This window comes from Osmia bicornis, chromosome 16, assembly GCF_907164935.1.
Source record: "Osmia bicornis bicornis chromosome 16, iOsmBic2.1, whole genome shotgun sequence".
Taxonomy (NCBI): Eukaryota; Metazoa; Arthropoda; class Insecta; order Hymenoptera; family Megachilidae; genus Osmia; species Osmia bicornis.
The window spans coordinates 1,552,361-1,574,261 of NC_060231.1; the positions used below are offsets into that span (position 1 = coordinate 1,552,361).

The following is a 21,901-nucleotide window of genomic DNA, read 5'->3' on the forward strand; positions in this document are numbered from 1 at the left end:
AACAATAACAATATCAGAATCAAGCACAGAAAGCGGCATAACTGATAATGAATATGTCTCCAATGATTCTGCTTGAGACTAAACAATATACATATATGTAATTGGCGTAAGATGTGTGGAGTTATTTTATTTAATAAACGTAATTGATTTTTTTTTCGTAATTTTGCCTTTAATTCGTAGTCATGTACCAAATTTCAGGTGGTTCCCACATTTCTTTCGTATTGTGACGCTTTCGCTTGAATTGGATAAATGTAGCATAGGGACAATGATACGTCAATATGGCTATAGGATGTCTGCGTTCCGTTGTCGATGGCTATAAATTAGGAGGGAAATATGAACAATCGAGTGAGCGAAAGACATTGTAAAACTTTCAACGCAGGCGATCGGGTTGGGAGAGAGCTGAAAATCCAGAGAATAAAAACTACTTGACTTGAAATTTCTGAAGCCGGGTATCCACTTGTGTCAAACGCCTGTATCGTATCACTGTTGCCTATCCTTTTGTAGAGGCAGGCGTTGCATCGCTGCGTATCACAGCGTGGTACGGCTCGGACAATTTTTCTTCGTTTCTTGAAAGAAACGGTTCAACAATAGGACTGGGCGACTACAGGCGAGGAGTTTCAGTTTTTTTATTGTAGGACTCCACCGCTTACAATTAGTACTGTAGAACTTTTATTGCATCTGCAACTTAAAGGAGGAATGTTGGGAATCGGTTTATAACTTAGGGAAATAAAATAGGAAAAAAATATGTTATTATACCAGGGGTTCCAGTTCACTTAATCCGTTTATTACTCGACATGCAACGATGCAACGCCCGCCTCTTCAAAAGGATAGGCAACGGTGACACGATACGGGCGTTTGGCACAAGTAGATACCCGGCTTAAGAGGCTGATTTATTACCTGTCGTATCTAATTCGTTACTCTTAAGCCGCGTTCAGACTATGAAACTTTGGCGTGAAACTTTCCGTGAAACTTCGGGTCCGAATTTTTGTGTTTCTGGCCATGCCTGTACCAGGTATGCTGCCCGAAAAAGAAAATGGTTTTCTCTTGTAGAAATACCAACTTCCGTATTTTTTATCAGATCTTTGCGGAAGCGACGTCAATCGATTCCTTATGTTTTTGCAATCAAAATGAAACCAAGCGCGACATAAGTTGGACAATAATTAACCAAATTACGAGAAAAATCTAAATGCATAGTTAAAAGCCAATTTCGTTAAAAGTATTCCGGTTTACGTGATATGAGGTATCATTTTAATCGGGAGAACACCAGCAATCCATTAGTACCACTTGTATACCGATGCAGTGAAAAATAACGAATTTCATGTTTTGAAAAATTAATGCGGTCGGTCGGTTCGACCTTAGGCCGCCGAGCGCCTACCTGGGGCCTGCACTCGGTATGTCGTGCGAAAAAGAAAATGGTTGTTTTCTCTTGTCGCCTAGCATTTACCAGCAGCACAGAAAATTGCAAAGGAAAGGAAGGTGGGCTCTGTTGGTTATATTGTCATAGAGCCCGCCCAATTTTAAACGCAACCGCTGTCGGGAAGAGCGATCCGCTCGAATTAAAGTATGCCCTTAAATATTCCAAATATAGGTTAATCATTTTTTACTGACGGGGACGAAGGGAGTGGTGCTAAAAGGAAATGCAACTTGTTGAGATGGTTAATAGTCATTTTATTCACACATACAGACACACACGCACCCTTCCATACAAATGCACATTCACTCCTTTAAAACTAATCATTAAAACTAATTATTAAAACTAACTATACAAACTACATATATACAATTATTTACAAACAGTTTTATACATATTACTGCTGGATGTATCGTGCCTGTGTACTGTCATAGTAAGAATGTAATTGTACGGGTGGTAGAATGTATGGTGCGTGTTCTGTGGGTGGTATAATGTATGGTGCGTGTTCTGTGGGTGGTATAATGTATGGTGCATGATGTGTGAGTGGTGCTGTATCTGGTGCGGGTTGTATGGGTGGTATAATGTATGGTGCATGTTGTGTGAGTGGTGGAGTGTTCTGCGAGAGTTGTGTGAGTGGTGGAGTATTCTGTGAGTGGTGGAGTATTCTGTGAGTGTTGTATGAGTGGTGGAGTGTTCTGGGGGGGGTTGTGTGGAGTGTACAATGTATGTTGCCGCGCTAGCAATATGTTTGTATTTGTTTAAAATCTTGTTTATTTCCTCCTGACACTGTGTTGCTAGGTACGGGGGGAGGGCGCGCATCCGCTTTGCTGTGAAGTGCCCATATGCGTCCCAATCGTCCTCCTCGGACCCGGGTACGTGCAGCATTGCTGTTATGTTCTGCAATTGATCCATTGCTCCAGTGAGTTTACCTATTTTCTTCCTTTTTCCGGGGTTTGAACTCCCGACAAAAGAAGTTGCTGATTGCATCGGCGGGGTTTCCTCCGTCCAAGCCTCGCACGGATCTGCGGTGTCGGGTGGTGGAGCTGGTGATGGTATCGAATTTGGATATGTCTGAAAGAGCGCGAGAACATTAACAGTTTTGCACACGAGTATACTACTGATTGCAACGGGATGCATTTAGAGGAATGTAACACGGATGTAATGAATAAATGAACAGTAACTTACCAGCGTACTCTGGGATTCTCTCCTCCTTCGCGTAGGTCTCATGAATTCGTCCATGATACTGATCCATATCAGTCGCGGTCTATAAACTTCTTCGGTCCCCGCGCCTGACCTCATGGAGGCCTCCACCTTTCTCATCTCATTATGATATTGCACTCTTAATACTTTTATTTTATGTTTTGTTTCCGCGGGACCCAAACCATCTTTCTGCATATCGCGGATTAATAATTCTATGGCCCCCGACCGCATTTGGTTGTTGCGATATGAGGGCGATGTGATATCCCACAGACAGTCGTGCTGTTTGTACAGTTCGACGAACTTCACTGTTTCACTTTCGCTCCACTTCATTTCGTGTCACACTCACTGCTAATACTAAACTGCTTCCAGGAGTCGTTTCTGTTTAAATAGCAATTTTTTCGAGGTACCTGCATCAAGGCGCGTTATAGTAGGGTAAAGGAGAAATGAGAAAAAGTCAGGACAATTAATATTTCTCACTTCTTGTTCAGGCGCGACCCCACGTGCGACCGAAGAAATGAATAGAACGAATGAATAGCAATTCACTTGGACAGCGATAATGCTCAAGCATCCACCAGCTATCCAGTAATAAACAGCATGGTCGGGTCTAACCACTTGCTTATTACGGATCAGGTATACTATTCGGCTCGACTTTGTTCTCGAAACGGGACGATAGAGAACATGAGAATCATAAAGTGATAACTATTGCTTATTACGGATCAATACTGTACCAGCTGTGGACAATCACCATATCATAAACCAACCCACTTTTTTTTATTCTTGTAAGCAAAGAAGTAGAATTTTTCAAAAGAGTAAGAAGGTACCGAGAGTACCCTCGGGTGACCTACTTGAGGCATTCCGCGTGCAGGTAAGAAGATATAATCCGAAAAAAGGGCAACGGTTTAAATGTACGAAAACGTTTATAGTCCAAATAATCATGGTTTATGATTGTGCACAACTGGTACTTAATAGGATAGCTGCCAGATGCTCGACGTATTGGCTATTTAACTGCGGAATTTAGTTTTGAAAATTTCCGTTTTGTCCTATCGTGCTCCGCGGCAATAATTCGTTAGTACCATCGAAGCAAGCATAATGCAAACACCAGCGAGAAATAGACGCGCATTGAGGAGCCAACTTAGAAGAGCTGTGCTGGCAGCAGTTGAAGTGTGCAGAGAAATGATCCAGGAGGAGATCGACGATCTCGAAGGAAACACCCACCGGCCGTGGGTGCGCCAGTGGATTTCCCAACGACGCGTTGCAGGGGCATCCGCCGTTCTGCTGCCAGAGTTATCAGCGGAAAATCACCAGGAATACAGAAATCATCTGCGCTTGTCACCGATTCAACTGGAGCAGCTTCTGACGGCGGTGCAGCCCAGGATACAAAGGCAGTACACCCTCTTTCGCGATCCGTTGCTTGCCCGCGAAAAATTAGAATCTACATTATACTATTTAGCTACGGGGTGCAGCTTTAGAACAATAGAGCAGATATTCCGGATACCTAAATCAACTTTTTCAATGCTGCTCCCCGAAGTTTGCGATGCAATTTTCATCGCGCTCAAGGAGTTCATAAAGGTACGAGCCATTTCAACATCCTCATACACATATTTTCTCAACAATTGTGTATGACTTCTATACTGATTCTCATTGCACTGTAGGTTCCGAGTGGTCCCGCCGAGTGGAGGCAGATCGCCCAAGGATTCCACGAGCGATGGAATTTCCCGGGGTGCTGTGGAGCCATCGACGGGAAACACATCACGATTCAAGCCCCGCCAAACTCAGGGACACAATTTTATAATTATCGAGGGACAAATTCCATAGTTCTCTTGGCAGTTGCCGACCACGAGTCTCGATTCTTATATATTGATGTCGGGCGAAACGGAGTAATGTCCGACGGTGGAGTGTTCAACAGCAGCACGTTGCACCCTGCCTTGGAAGGGGGTATGCTGCCGGAGGGACATTGTTTCGTGGGTGACGATGCGTTTCCTCTAAAACCGTACTTGCTGAAACCCTACAAGGGTACGCAACTGTCCAGGGGGCAGAAGATTTATAATTACCGGCTCAGCCGCGCCCGCCGCACGGTGGAGAGTGCGTTTGGTATCATGGCGAGTCGGTTTCGAATCCTCTACACCAGGATACCATGCGCATTGTCCACCGTGGATAAAATCGTTATGGCGTGTTGCGCTCTGCATAACTGGCTGCGCTCAACGGACGAGGAAATACTTCCTCCTCCCGCCCCCCCGGCTGAGACTGCCGAAGTTCCCGCACCGCTCGCAGCAGGTTCATCAGACACAGCAAGTGCGGCGGCAAGACTCTTCCGGGACAATATGATGCATTTTTTTACTGGGGAGGGAGCCGTGCCCTGGCAGGAAGATAGAATATATTAGTATAAGTTGTAAATAATTGTATATATGTAGTTTGTATAGTTAGTTTTAATAATTAGTTTTAATGATTAGTTTTAAACGAGTGAATGTGCATTTGTATGGAAGGGTGCGTGTGTGTCTGTATGTGTGAATAAAATGACTATTAACCATCTCAACAAGTTGCATTTCCGTTTAGCACCACTCCCTTCGTCCCCGTCAGTAAAAAATGATTAACCTATATTTGGAATATTTAAGGGCATACTTTAATTCGAGCGGATCGCTCTTCCCGACAGCGGTTGCGTTTAAAATTGGGCGGGTTCTATGACAATATAACCAACAGAGCCCACCTTCCTTTCCTTTGCAATTTTCTGTGCTGCTGGTAAATGCTAGGCGACAAGAGAAAACAACCATTTTCTTTTTCGCACGACATACCGAGTGCAGGCCCCAGGTAGGCGCTCGGCGGCCTAAGGTCGAACCGACCGACCGCATTAATTTTTCGAAACATGAAATTCTTTATTTTTCACTGCATCGGTATACAAGTGGTACTAATGGATTGCTGGTGTTCTCCCGATTAAAATGATACCTCATATCACGTAAACCGGAATACTTTTAACGAAATTGACTTTTAACTATGCATTTAGATTTTTCTCGTAATTTGGTTAATTATTGTCCAACTTATGTCGCGCTTGGCTTCATTTTGATTGCAAAAACATAAGGAATCGATTGACGTCGCTTCCGCAAAGATCTGATAAAAAATACGGAAGTTGGTATTTCTACAAGAGAAAACCATTTTCTTTTTCGGGCAGCATACCTGGTACAGGCATGGCCAGAAACACAAAAATTCGGACCCGAAGTTTCACGGAAAGTTTCACGCCAAAGTTTCATAGTCTGAACGCGGCCTTAATGAAAATCATGTTTGGTTCTCAAAGTCGTCGAAGTCTCTTCGACATCCTGTTTATTATTCATAGGGGGTCGTAAATTTTCTCAAAGGTTGCCTCGTTTCGTTAGCGCGAAGTCTCTTCATTTTCCGTCTTTCTCTGGTTCTTACGCTTTCTCTTAGCACGTGTGCATGGAATCGTTCTCGTGTCTTCCACTTCCACTCGCTTGAGGATGGACCAAAACCATGGAGAGGGACCTCCTTCGGACAGAGATGGGCTCCCCCACCATTGGATCAGGGATGATCCTGAGAGAGGATCCAGGATCCAGCTAAGAGGGAATTCCAGCCGACATCGAACGAGGATCGTCACTGCCAAGAGCAGATCGATTCAAAGTCATATTCTGAATGAAGCAGTTACAAGTTCTAATCAATTTGTCAATCGAGCCGAATCTTAATAAAAAAATTAATAAAAAATGGCTAGTAAGAAGCACTAACCAGGAAGGGTTATTAGGTGTCCGCTTCCTATTGTTTTGATTTTTGGATATGTTTTAAAGGACTGAAAAATAAGGTATACGTATTTTTTTATTTTTGCCCGTTTTCATATTTAGGGGGTCAAACGACCCCTTAAAGTTTCGGCTACAATAGGCTATCTCGGAAACTATCATAGATAGAAGAAAACTTTCGAAGGAAAAGTTTCATAGTTTTTTATGAACATATAACAGCTGATCATAAATTTTGTAAAAAATAATTTGTTTATAACAAAAAATTTGTTTATAACATTATTTTAAAAGTAATCACAATTTACATAATGACAAAAAAGAACATAAATTTGTTTCTGAATCCATTGATGTATTATATGCCATGGGAAAAAAACTAGGGTGGGAAAAAAACTTTTTTGGGAATTGTGAAAAAATTCTCACCATATTGTGGAAAACAAAAAGAGCGATAGCTCGACTTTAAAAAATAAAGAGGATGCGTGGCAGCAAATCACATAGCAGTATAACATATCCGCTGTGATTTCATCAAAGGTTTGTAGAATAAAGAATATTATTACGTCAACCTGGAAATGTTTATCACTATTTGGAATTTGGAATTTGTATATTATAACCGACGCTGTCGTGCCTGAGTCCGCGCGCTGTGCGCACTCGTATGGGTCAACGTTTTCCCTTAAGGGGGAACAACAGGGTGAAAGTTTCAAAAAATCGATTTTTTTTTTTTTTATAGAATTGGCAAGTATTCATCTTTTAGAATATTTTCCAAAAATATTATGATGGAATTCGTACAAATAACGAAGCTACATCGCTTTTTCTGTGCGCGCGCACTCAACCGAAAACAACTGCTCGAAGCGGTTGGCGGTAAGCCCTATTTTCGGCAGTTGGCGGTGTTCCGATATTCTTATTTACAGTATTGCCTCGAAATAAGCAAGTGGCTCGGGATCGAACAGTTGCTTATTTCGAGGCAGGTTGCTATTCGGCTTGACTGTTCTCGAAACGGGACGATAGAGAACGCAAGAAACGAGTGAGAGATCCGAGGTCGCGGCAAATCATAAAGTGATCGGCCGAGCAGCGATGTTATTTTTTGAACAAGGATGGAAAGCATTTTTTACATATATTCCATCCTTCTTCTACTAACCGATGTCACTGCTCAGTCGCGCGTGTCAATTTATAACCCTAAACATCGGCTTCGCGCTTTCATGGACCTCTCACTCATTTCTCGTACCTCTCACTTTGCGGGCGACTTCAAACAAAGAAGAAGGGGTAGCGAGTTGCTTATTTCGAAGCAGAGACCACTTGCTTATGTCGAGGCAATACTGTACATTGTTTGTTGAGTGACAATGGATCGCAAAGGAAGTAGATCGACCTCTAAACGACAAAGACGTGACAGTAGAAAAAGTCATCGCCCTTTAAACCGTTTTGAAATAGAGCAGGACGAGACGGTTGGAAGCGTAGCGACGAAGAAGTTAAAGACTTTCGACATTACCGATGTTTCCATAAATCCAAATATAGGATATAAACTAATAAACTTTATAACTGTATTTTTGACAATTTCAAGTTTTGTGAAGTGTAAAGTTTGTAATAGCGACATAACTTTCGAGGAATCAAGCTGTCGCGGACTCGGTTTCAAATTAGTGCTAAAATGCAAATCGTGTGACCCGAAATATATAGATTCATGCCCTTTAATTAATAACGCTTACGAAGTAAATCGTAGATTTATATTTGCCATGAGATTAATTGGAGTTGGCCTGAACGGTGCTGAAACATTTTGTGCGTTCATGGATATGCCACGACCAATTTTTCAATCGTTTTATGATGCAGTTGTCCATAGCATATATACTGTTTCGAAAACGGTAGCCGAAAATTTCATGAAAAAAAGTGTCAGTGAAGAAAAGAACTTGACGAGTGAAGCAGGAGGACAGGCTACGGGACTGATGGTTTCAGGAGATGGCACTTGGATGAAACGGGGATTCCGTTCTTTGTTCGGTGTCGCCAGTTTGATAGGTTTTCGTACAAAGAAAGTTATCGATGTTATTATAAAGTCTGCGTACTGTCATGCCTGCAAATTGCATGAAAACGATCCGGATGACATCGAACATGAGATGTGGCGACAGGAACATGCAAAACATTGTGCCTCGAACCACGAAGGAGCATCCGGGAAAATGGAAGTTGACGCGATTCGTGAGATGTTTCTCAGATCAGAAGAATTGTACGGTACACAGTACACTCATTACATCGGTGATGGCGATAGTAAAACCTATAAAGGTATTATTGATTCAAAACCGTATGGCGACAAAGTTATCGTAAAAAAAGAGTGCATCAATCATGTACAAAAGCGAATGGGCACGAGATTACGACAGTTAAAAAAAACTCACAAAGGACTTGGCGGTAGAGGAAAGTTGACCGACAAAATGATTAGTGAATTGTGCAACTACTATGGAAAAGCTATTCGTGAAAATAACGAGTCTGTAGAAAAAATGCGCAATGCCATATGGGCCACCATCTACCACAAAAGGTCGTCAGACGAAAATCCGAACCATGAGTTGCGTCCAAAAGGTGTGAGTTCATGGTGCACTTGGCAGCGCGCAAAAGTCACCGGCAATCTGCAAGGATACAAGCATAAACAACCATTGCCGAAGAATGTTGTCGATGCAATCATTCCTATTTTTGCAGATTTGAGCAAATCGGAATTATTGGAACGTTGCATAGGTGGATTCACGCAAAACTGCAATGAGAGCTTTAATGCTCTCATTTGGAAATTTGCACCGAAAACATTATCAAGTCGGGCTATTATTGTGCAAATCGCAACTTATTTGGCTGTTTCCATTTATAATAATGGAATCTCATCTCTATTAGAAGTAGTAGATGCAATGGAAATTAAAATTGGGCCACAAATGTACTCATTTTGCACAGCGAGAGATCAGCACCGCACCAGTCAAGCTGTTGCCCGTTCATCGATTGGAGGCATTATAGGCCACTCAGATTTCAACCAAAGAGTCAATCGGCCTTCTACAAGTACCGAAGACCACTATTATGGACCCGGAATCGATGAATTGTGGTAAATTTTAAAATTTCCGACGATATCTCAAAAGGAACTGAACTTAAAACTTTAAACACGTTTATCTCGAAATGACATTTTTACAACTGGTTGTCACAATTTCTTCACCAATTAAAATCGCATTGAAATTATGTTTAGACATCCTTAATCTACATAAAATTCTCTTCAGTTAAGCGTACGGATTTTCTTTTATATTCATATTTACTATTTTTTTTTCACTCTGAAAGGAAGAATTTTTTGGCTGATTTTGTGAACTTTTCTTTGAAGAACAGCCATTTTAACAATAATTCGTTTTTTAAAAATCGGGTACGCTTAACTGAAGCCATACTAATATAGATTAAAATAGTATTTCCTTTTTGATTTACAGATCATAAATAGACGACTTATGGTGACAACCAGTAAGGCGCTTCTTCCGTGTAGCGTATTTCAGCGACATCTATAAATATAATATAAAATGTATATTTCTTTATAAAAAACCTTTTTAAACACAGTTCAAAGTATATATTCTTCAACCCTTTAACACTGACATTTCTGCGCTACATGAGTTAATAGAAAATAAATCGTATATATCGCGTATTTTTACTACTGTGACCCTGTTGTTCCCCCTTAATAATTCAAAAAGCTTGAAACAATATTTTCCTGCAGACACCCACCGCCGTAATATGGTATCTGTTTCTAGTATTTCTTTTGCTGCCGTTTTGTAACTCGGTATAGCTTCTTAAGAAACGATTCCGCGTATATTTATATGCCACCGTGTTTGTTTTTTGTTCGAAATGTCTTTTTTCACAGTATTGGCTCTTTATGTCGGAGCGGTAGTATTGCTTTGTGTATATTAGCAAAAAAAATTAAAAATGCCCGAATATACGATGCTACCAATAACGATTAGATAGGTTGCCGACCCCTGAATTAAGATCTTCCTAGTAAAAGAAAAATTTTTAATTTTGCGCCGCCTCCGAAAAGGTTGAAATGTATTTATTGTATTTTTCATGAGAGAGTACTAGTATCGGATGAACGAATTTTGGTTTCATCTGCGCATGTTGGTTCTGATTGGTTCTGCCACGCTCCGCTGCCAAGGTAACGCGCAAGCGCCGCACAGTGGGGTGACCATATACGAATGTTGGACATTGAGGCAAAATATTAATGTTGTAATTTAAGAACATAGGTATATTTTTATGAATCTTTAAGTCTTCCACAATTATGTTCCACAATGTGTGTACTTATGGAAACCACTCGCCACCGATTTTTTTTAAAACATAGTATTCTTCCGTTTTTTTTATACGCTGATTACGAATATCATAGTGAAAAGTTGGTGACTATTTGGCCATCGTAAGGCGGCCGACAACGCTTTTGCGAAATAATAACAAATTCTTTAAACAACATTATTATTTGCAAATTCTTCTGGCGTCGACGCGTTAAAACATTAAACGTACAGCGAGTCCAAAAGCTGTGCGCACACAGTTTACACGTTAACTGCCGAGGGGGTTACCGCTGACCGGCATCGGAAATTACACGCACTCTAATAATTAAAAGAAAACGATAGAAAAATATTATTTTCAATAGTATTGTTATTATACCAATTATGTAAAGTATCAAATTAAAACCTGGACATTTGAAATTTGAAAATTAATTGTTCCTATTCTTAATAATTACAACTTTGTAACAAATGCCCATTTTCACTGCGGCAGTCAACGTGTTAAAACAGAATACCTAATTTACAGTTGGACTAAATAACTTTACGTTTTTCGAGAAGCTGTATGTGCTTATGTCGTTTTAAAAAATTACAATTTGTTGAAATCGTGAAAGAAAATAGTGAAGGGTAATATTTCAACTTTTTTATGTGAGCCTATAATGAAAATTTAAAACATGTCTTTCGTTTGTCGCAATTTTCGGAAATTTTAATTATTTCTAATTTCTAAGTGCATTTACCGATCTCGATGAAATTTTCAGCATACACATAACTTATTCGAATCTACCAAAGACATATTTTAAATTTTCATTATAGGCTCACATAAAAAAATTGAAATATTACCGTTGTAACGTGGTGACACTCGTGCCTCCCCCCCCCCTCCGGGCCCGCCGGTGTCGGGCCGATGAAGGCGACGGACTGACCCACCGAGGACCACCCTCAACAGGAGCTTCGAGGCTGGCGACAGATACCCATCCCTCCAGCGAACACGTGGGACTTCCAAAAACTCCTATGAAGCTGCCCAAAGGCTTACGCAAACGTCCACCCAGAGCCATCTGTCGCCGAGCCCGAAGACCTCAGCCCACCCGTCATTGAAGGATGTCCGTCAGCCCCATCGACCTCGATCACCGGTATATCGAAGATCGATAATCGATCCATCCCATTGCCGGAAGAGGCCCCCTTCCTAGACCCATCCCCTCTCCAAAATATCCCACGACGGTCTCGTCGTCGCGGCGGCGACGACGAGCTGTCATTAAGCCCTAGGCTACCATATAGAGATTTTGTATAGAGTGCGAAAGCGATTTAAGAAAGCGATTAGCGAGTTTGGCGACGACTTTGAAGTGAGAGTGCGAGTTTGATGTGAGGTGTTTTGGGCGAGCCCTTTTGATTGCCTAAAATTGTATTTCGGTATTCTGAGTTTCGGCAACGACCACCTTCTCTTTTCGACCCCCCATGTCGAGATTCCCTTTTGTCAATCTACGCGTAACGTAACGGACTTCCTACGAACCCTCCCCAGCCCCGAGACCTCCCTTCCCCTGACAATCCTCCTGGCGTACTTCCTCGCGAAATATTGTAAGGACGTAAGTGCCACGACCCCCATCCAGTATGAACGCCGGAAAACCCCTTTCCCCTTTTGATTGAGATCGCCACAGCGAGTGGCTGGCGCCCAACGAAATTTGTATTGCGAAAAGCGCCCCCGGTATAGAGTGCACCCACGTTACGGAACGGGTCACACCGTTCACTATATTTTTCTTTCACGATTTCAACAAATTGTAATTTTTTAAAACGACAAAAGCACATATTTCAGTAAATTAATTTTTATAGCTTCTCAAAAAACCTCAAGTCATTTGGTCCAATTGTAAATGAGGTTTTCTCTTTTAAACGGTGTACGCAGACTTTTTAGAGCTACTTTATGTTTAATTTGTTGACACGTCGCCGTCACAAGAATTTGCAAATAATAATGTTGTTTAAAGAATTTGCTATTATTTCGTGAAAGCGTTGCCGGCCGCCTTGCGATGCCCAAATAGTAACCAATTTTTGACTATGATATTCGTAATTAGCGTATAAAAAAATAGTAAGAATACTAACTTTCAAAAAAATAGGGAGTGAGTGCTTTTCGGAACTTTATTCACAAATTCGGATTATTTTACTTTAATTAATAAAATTTTCTTTTTCTTTTGTTTTTCATAAACAGGTGGAGGACGAACAATCGAATAATCGTAAGTATAATTCCAACTTCAATTGAAAATGAATATACTACATGATTCAAAAATATGGATGTAACATATATTTCCTTTTTGTCTTTCAGAAAACCCAATGATGAATATGATGCTGCAATTGCAGCAGCAGCTGCAGCATCAGCAGGAGCAGCGGGAGCGGGAGCGGCAGGAGCAGGAGCAGGAGCGGCTGCAGCAAAGGCTGGACCCACCAACTACCTCCTCCAGCAACGATGGAAAAGAGGAGGAGGAGGATGCGAAGGCGCAACGCAGAGAGTATCAGAGATCCCATCAAACAAATAATTAACCAATTTGCGTCATAAATAAAACTTTAATTCTAAAATACATAACTGTTCAAATTTTACATTACAGAAAGAGGAACGGCTGCAGGGACAAGGCGGAACCCCTACCGCGGGAGACGGCCGAGGGGAGGAAGAAGAGGCGGCAGGGGCCGACCTAATAAATATTATATTTCTTTTGCGTAAATAAATCATTCTTTTAAAAACAATCATTGTTAGTATGTACAATCTGCCTTGCTATTTTAGTTAATATGTATTTTTATTTTATTTAGTTATGTAAGGTACCTTTTCATATATACAGTGGACCGCAAAAGTATTCGTCCACCTTTTAAAACAGAATACCTCGCTTAAAACTGGACCAAATAACTTAAGGTTTCTCGAGAAGCTACAAAAATTAATTTACTAATTGTAAGATATATGCCTTTGTCGTTTTAAAAAATTAAAATTTGCTGAAATCGGGAAAGAAATAGTAAAAGGCAATTTTTTTATTTTTTTATTTCAACCTGTAACGAAAATTTAAAATATAACATTTGTAAATTTAAATGTTATGTGTATCCCATGGAAAAAACGGATTTTAAAAACATGAAAAATTGACGAAGTTGCCTCTTCGGAGTATAAACAATCGACTGTAACTTCTAAACTATTCAACTACAAACGAAAGGAAAATCACTACAAACAACTACAAACGACTCTCTATCACATGGAAAAACCGGATTTTAAAAATATTAATAAGTGTAATACAAAGTGTCTAGTCAACGTTTCAAACAGAATACCTCATTTAAAATTGGACCAAATAACTTGAGGTTTTTTTTTATTGAGAAGTTATACAAATTTATTTATTAAGATATGTGTTTTTGTCGTTTAAAAAAATTACAATTTGTTGAAATCGTGAAAAAAAATAGTAAAAGGCAATTTTTCATCGCTTTTATGTGAGCCTATAATAAGAATTTGAAATACATATCACATGGAAAAGACCGATTTCAAAAATCTTGCAAATTGACGAAGTTACCTCTTACGCGGTTAAACAACTGCTCATAACTTTTAAACTATTCAACTACAAACGAAACTTTTTTACTACAATCAACTACAAACGTTTCTCTATCACATGGAAAAAACCGATTTGAAATATCTCAATGTCGGGTGCGGGTCAATTTTTCAATTTTGTTTATTTATTAATTGATCCAACTACAAACGAAAAGATTTTTACTACTATCAACTACAAACGATATACTACCATTTTCCGAAAAAAAAGTTAATTTTTTGAAAGTCAGGTGCCAGGTTCACATAGCCACTCAATATGAATATGTATGGAATCAAATCGTGGTATATTCTCAGTATTTAGAGATAATAATATTCCTTTCAGGAGTTACGATATTGTTTTGGACAAATGGATTGTTGCATTCGGACGTGACATATCTAATTCGGAACAGTTTGAGATGCGTGAAAAGTTAAGGAAATTCAGTAATAATTTGGTGTCAAGATGGTCTTCCGCTGGTCGACAAATGGATCGGTTTCTGACAAAAAATGAAGAGTGGTTAAATTTGGATTTCACTCTTCCGAAAAGAATGTCTTTAGTTCGTCAGTTAAGATCCTCTACAAACTCTGTAGTGACTTCTGCTGCACTGTCTCCATCACAACTTAAGCCTTTTCAACAATTATCGAACGCCAAAAAAGAAGAAGGACCGAGATATTTAGGACATGTACCGAGGAAGAATTTCATTTCGTCACTAAGAAGAAAATTAAATGCAATGATGCTCACTATACAGGGTGTCTCATTTTAATCTTTACACTCGAATAGTAGATGCTTGCAGACAAATTACCAGACCAACTTTAGAACAAGTGGAACTGTCATTTAGGAATAGAATCCAGTGTTGCATTAATGTTCAAGGTCATCCTTTTGAATTTAGAAGATAAGAAACATTTTCTGTACGCGCAGTGCAAGAAAACTTCAAGCCATTGAAATGACCTTGAATGACATTTCAAGGTCAGCATATTGTAAATCAATGGTTCATCTTGAGCTAAGCTATGTGTCTAACATAAAAAAAAAAACACATTTCCATTAAAAAAAACAAAGGTCACCTTCAAATCTCGGAGGCGCCTCCATGTAGAAACAAACAGTGTCCACCATTGCATGTCCCTCTTCGAATAGAGTATGAGTGTAGAGATTAAAATGAGACACCCTGTATAATTGGTATTATATGCCTGTCACAGTGCACAAACTTTTAATTCACGGACCAGATATTATAAGAAATGCAATAGTACCAATAGGACAATTAGCAGAAGATGCACAAGAAGCAAACCACAAACTTTTCCGCTCATACAGAGAATTACACTCAAGAAAGATGTCGAGAATTGACAATAACCGGGATATTTTGAACAATTTATTAATTAATTCCGATCCAATAATTTCACATCTGAGGCCTACACTAACTACACTATACAGAGAAACGTAACCAGAAGCAAAACAACTTCTCGAACAAGAAGTGGATTTGGATCCGTAAACGGTAATGAATAATTATTTACTTTAAACAATAATATAAGTATAAAAATGTCGAAAATAAGCATCAATATATAGACGCTTATGTTTGATGAACAATTAGTATAAAATATTTAACGAATTATATTTACTTCATACTTCATTCTACCAATGTCCAACATTCGTATATGGTCGCCCCACTGTGCGCCGTACGGCTGTATGTCGTAAGCCACGCTGGACAGGCGGTATATCGGGTGATCAGAAATTTGTGAATTACGATTTTTGTTCAGCGCAAAGTATTCTTTTGTGTAATAAAATGTTTTTTAGCAATTTTATTATTGTCTAAAATTTCTTTTCAAATCCATTCCTTTAAGGTGGTAGACACGGGTAATGCAGCGAGGTGACATTATCGGCAAAAATGGGCCTCCTATTAAGGGGTTTACGGGAATCGGTTATTTGTTCTTATATGAGAAGATCTTAAGTTGAACAACCAGAATGGAAAATAAGGCACCATTCTTTTTTACATTGAATTTTGCACAGGTTCGTTACGTCTCGCGCCTGGTGTATGTGGTGCTGCCAAACACCAAGTGTGGAAGAATCCATCATACGTCAGGCGCATAAGGTTCTTTGTTATTTCCTTATTTTCCGTCTTACGAAGATAAAAAAAGTGGGCAAATATATATAAACAAACCATGTATCCACCCCCCAGCAGTTAGAAATCCTACTCATAAACTTCCTGTCTATCCGAAAAGAACCTATTTTCAAAATTTCCATTAATTCGGAACATGGACGTTTTCGAAAGTTCTGCCTAAATTTATTTTTTATTTTCGTTTTTTGTTTTATTTTTACGAATAATTATTACAATGGTCGAATTATGTTTCTGCAATAATATAAATTCCACGCTAGTTTTCTTTTCTTCTTTTCGATCCATTGTGAGGTCTAATAAGTAAAATGTAATATTAGTAACTTAAAGTCTGTGATAAGTATTTAGGCAAATACTACGGAGCTGTATAAAATAAAAGAATACAAAAGGTAGGTACATGAAAATACAATATAATTATTAGATAATTACGATGACATATATTTTCCTTATATGTTACACGTAAACCTACGTCACATCCGTCTTAGAGATCGGAAATGTGAAGGTGACTTTTAATCGTTTCTAAAAAACAAGTGAACTGAGATTTTGGCTGGCTGCAGCATTAGGACGGTAATCTATCGACGAAGATTATTATCAAAGCTATTACAGGATTGCCTCGAAATAAGCAAGTGGTTTCTGCTTCGAAATAAGCGAAATAGTGCAAGAATGAGAGGGCATGCTATATTCTATCCTTGTTCAGAAAATAACATCGCTGTTCGGCCGATTACTTTATGACATGTTGCTACCCGTCCCATTTCGAGAACAAAGTCAAGCCTAATAGCATATGTAAGCGCGAAGGTAGCAGCAAACGCGGGTTGCCCCCTCCCGAGCGATTCTAACGCGTATGCGAAATTGCGACAACGATGCCATTAGTAATCGAGGCTATGAAGGCGAAGGACTGCCGTTGCTACGAACGAAGGACTGTTCGAGTTATTAATCAAATCGAGAAGTGTTAACGATACGAGCGAAGGAAAGCTCTATCTCGGGAAAAGACAGTTTCTATTGTTTAATTAAATTGGTGGCCTGGTGTGCCAAAATAAAGACTTTATTTGTGTTAAATCATTACACATAGACTTTTATTCTATTCATTGTCCGACACGTGGTCGAAGGTTCCCGAAGGTTCGGGGTTCTTACACATATTTACCTGCTTCTGCCTCGAAATAAGCAACAGTTCGGTGCCGAGCAAGTTACTTCTTTATTAATTTAAAGTGTTTCGTTTGTATTTTGTATCTTATAATTTATCTTATAATATAGTATTTATTATTATTGTAGTATAGTTTAAATTAATTTCTTTGAATTAAATTGTTATATTTAGATTTGGTTGTTTATAAGAAATGGACGGACAACCCAGCATTTCGCGATCTTCAACAGTAATTGCAAGAAATGCAATGAGTAAGATAAGCAGTAAGCTTCATATAAATACGTGCAAATAAATATGTGTGTGAAATATTAAGTTGTATTTGCAAAAACCTGTCACACCGATGTGACTGAAGCTTTGCAAGTAGATTCCTTTTAGAAGGAAAACAATATGTATTTACAAAAAAACATTTAAAAACTCGAAAGTTAAGACTCATAATGTGGTACTTACATATTCGGAAATTTCGTCAACTAAATATGTATGTGCTATTTCTGTTTTCATATTTGGTGACCATTTTGCAATTCGTACTTTGCATTATCGTTTTATAGATTGTCCATGCTGGTCAAAGACAGATTATAGTGAACCTGCACAAAGATCTGAAAAGTACAAATCCGGATATGCGTTATATGGACGTTATCCGGTGTTTGTGCGAGAGAACTGGAATTAGATCATCTAATGCCGGCAGTACACGCTCGCCGAGGCGATTCGAACGCGAGATCTCCTGAGACGAGAGTACCGTGTACACTGAGTTGCATTGAACTTGTCGCAGTGAAGTTAGCTACAAATTCACTAACACATTCACGCCGCAGCGTCGGTGAACCGATCTCGCCATTGGCTCACCGACGCTGCGTGAATGCGTTAGTGAATTTGTAGCCTACTTCACTGCGACAAGTTCAATGCAACTCAGTGTACACTCAGTCCCATCGAAGTTGTCGCAGTGAAGTTGGCGCGCTAACGCATTCACGCCGCGGCACAGTGGTCTAAATCGAGAAATTTAGTGACATTTTGCCAAAAAATCAACTTTCTCATATAGATATACATTGAATGTATATTGCTTTCTAAATATCTATCAATCTTGGCAATGAAAAAGTTAATAAAATTGAATAAAAACTGTAACAGTCAGTTAAAGTTGGAAGTTTTCAAGATAACATTTTTCATGGAAAAAATTCTTTTTCTTTTTTAAGGTGCCCTGACGATTCTTTTTAATATTTTTCTCTCCATTTTTTTTTAAATGAGAGATATATCTTTAAATTACAAATCACCATTGTCAATTAAAGGTTACTATTCATAATGTATTAAAAATGTTACGATAAATGCAATAAAGAAAATTCTACAAGTTATTAATCATTAATAAGTAATATCTTTTGAGTCTCAAATAGTCACAAAATTTTACAAAATGGAATACTTTCAGCATACTTTCTCCTATATAATTATCCAAGAATTATTTCCTACTTCGTCCTACTTCACAAATTATTATTGTTTAAAGCCGTCCGCATCGCTGTGCGTACAGAATCTATCCATGCTATAGACGGTCGCGTTTATCTTCGGGACTCCACACGTAATACGAAACTCTCAAAACTTAAACACTTCAAATGTTTATGCTATGGTACAGATAAGTCTGCGACTAGGTTTCTCTCTTTCGATCTGCATTCAGTTGATGCAAAGGCATACAAGAGCGAATAGTGAAATTCTTTTAGCGTTACAAACGAACTTTCTTTTCCTTTTCATTAAAATTTTGTTTTGCGTAGTCTTTATTTAGTGCTAATCTCGGTATACTTTATTTAATTATTTAATTATTGTTTAGTGAAGTTTATACACTCTGTTATTATTAATTAATAAGTTTTGTTCTTTGTTATATTTTGTTTTACTTATATTTGGTAAGTGCGTAAATACTTGGATATTTGTTACATGTGGTATTTTCTGTGTTCAAAACTTCTTCTTTTGCTATTCAGGTATTTGATATTTAATAAGAATGGAGGCTTTTCGTACAAATCTGAATTTATTTATGTTGCTACGAAGTTCGTCGAAAGATTTAAGTGACTATCTATTTTTGCACGAAAAAATATGTAAAGAAATCAACATGTCACCCGATACTTCAGATATGTTAAAAACAAGTTTAAGAAAGTTTGTTTCTAATTTGAAACGGAAATGGGTGCAATCTCGTTATATAGAGGAAAAATTTTTAAAACGTAACAAAGAATGGTTACAACGAGATTTCATATATCCACATGCAATATTAATAAACGTTCCATCAACTTCAACAGACCCTCCTAGAACGAAATCATCCACTGTAGAAATCTATAAAGGAAGAAAGGCATTATCTGACTGCTGTAATAGAGAAAAGGTGAGAAGAGCCTCATGTCTCGTAAATAATTTTACATTATCAGAATTATTAAATGCCGCAAAAATGAGCTTTCGAAAGAATAGAATGCATCACAAATCTCGTTTGCTTGAATATATAGAACATAATAACTGCGACTATAACAAAATAAAGGCTATCTTAAGTGGTTGCAAATTAAAAACAAGAACGTTTTCTGTAGAGAAAGCTTTATGTATGTTTATAACGGCAGACCTATCCAAATTTCAATATGTCACACTTAGAAATGAAGCTATACAATGTAATAATAACCAATTGCCATCGTATTGTACATTATTGCAAGAAAAAAAGAAACCTTATCCACCAAAAGAATCCATAGTAATAACAGAAAAATATGCAAAAGTTGAGCTGCAAGATTTGCTAAACCACACGGCTGAACGAATTCTACAAAGCATAGGTGATTTAGAAAATAATATAGAATTAGTATTAACATGTAAGTGGGGATGTGACGGTTCCTCAGGACAGGCGAGGTACAAACAAATTCAGTCAGACTTCAATATGAATGACGATAGTATTTTTTCATGCAGTCTAGTTCCGTTAAAGATCCATAACAAATCAACTGTTCAAGTCCTATGGAAAAATCCGCGACCATCTTCTACGTGGTTCTGTCGCCCAATTAAATTTGAATTCACTAAAGAAACAGAACAAATTATATATGAAGAAACAAACAGAATTAACAATGAAATAGTAAACTTAAAGCAGGTTAAAATAAATAATGTACAAGTTGAGTATATAATGCTTCTTACAATGGTGGACAACAAGATTTGCAATGCCCTTACGAATACAACATCCGCAATGCGTTGTTATATTTGTAATGCCAAGCCAACAGAAATGAATTCTTTAGATCTCATAAATTCAAAAATGTGCAATGCTAGCAATTATTCGTTTGGACTTTCTACCCTTCATGGATGGATCAGATGTATTGAATGCCTTTTACATATTTCATATAATATACCCTTCAAACAATGGAGTGCAAATACACCTGATTTAAAAAAAATTCGAGATGACAGAAAAAAACATATTCAACAGCAATTTAGACAAAAATTAGGATTATTAGTTGACGTAGTGAAACAAGGATGGGGTTCATCGAATGATGGAAACACTGCAAGATCATTTTTTTCAAATACAGAACTTTCGGCCAGTATAACAGGAATCGATGCTACATTAATTAAGAAATTTCACGTAATTCTACAAGTCATTTCATCTTCTTACGCAATAGACCTTGATAAGTTTCAAGAATATACTCACAATACAGCAAAACATTTCATAAATCTTTATCATTGGTATTATATGCCGGCCTCCATACATAAAATATTAATTCACGGGAAAGAAATAATGAAACACGCACTACTGCCAATTGGTCAATTGTCTGAGGAGGCTCTAGAGAGTAGACATAAAGATTTCAAACACTATAGATGTAGAAATAGTCGAAAAATTTCACGGATTGCTACCAACGAAGATATATTTCATAGATTGTTACTAACTTCGGATCCATATATATCATCTTTACGTATGAAGTCTCACAACAAAAAATCCAAAACTCTGGACCCAGAAGCTAAAGAACTAATAATTAAATAAAAACAATTGTAAATAAATTTAAAAAGTAAAAAATATGATATTAAATAAACATAAAATATGTTACATCATACATCATTAAAACCCATTACTTATCAATATTCTTCGCTTCAAATTTCATTTCGCTATCTTTAATGATATAGGAGTTATACCAAAATGTCACTAAATTTCTCGATTTAGACCACTGTGTTGCGCCGGTCCCTAGGGACCGGCGCAAAACTTTCCGTTCAGGCCTCGCCGGTCCGCACGGACCGGCGGCAGACTTTTCGTTCGTGTTATCATCGCGCGCGTGTCGGTCCCTCCGTACTTGTGAGACAGAACGTTCATTTTAGGCGGCATCGTTTTTGTTTGGTCAATGCTTTAAGGAAAACAATATAATACTTAAAAACATTAATGTAATTTATTGAAACAAGATACTGGGCTACGATATCTATGAAACTGAGGATTTGTTACGCATTCGGGCGTCATTAGGCCTCGCTTTTCGGGTTTTTATCTACTATAAAGGAGAACGGACAATAAGGATATAAGCAAAGTATATGTGCAAGTCGATAGGTAAACATACGAAGGAAAGGCCCGGCCGGGTTACGTTACCCGACA

At 38.4% G+C, this 21,901-nt stretch overlaps 1 protein-coding gene across 1 annotated transcript; it reads left to right on the top strand.

Annotated features, from left to right (window-relative positions):
• The first annotated feature begins 3,593 nt into the window (after positions 1-3,593).
• Positions 3,594-4,992, top strand: LOC114882069 (putative nuclease HARBI1). The gene is made up of 2 exons (XM_029198948.2): positions 3,594-4,180; positions 4,264-4,992. The coding sequence occupies exons 1-2, from the start codon at positions 3,701-3,703 to the stop codon at positions 4,990-4,992; spliced, it is 1,209 nt and encodes a 402-aa protein (XP_029054781.2). The 5' UTR covers positions 3,594-3,700.
• Positions 4,993-21,901: the final 16,909 nt, after the last annotated feature.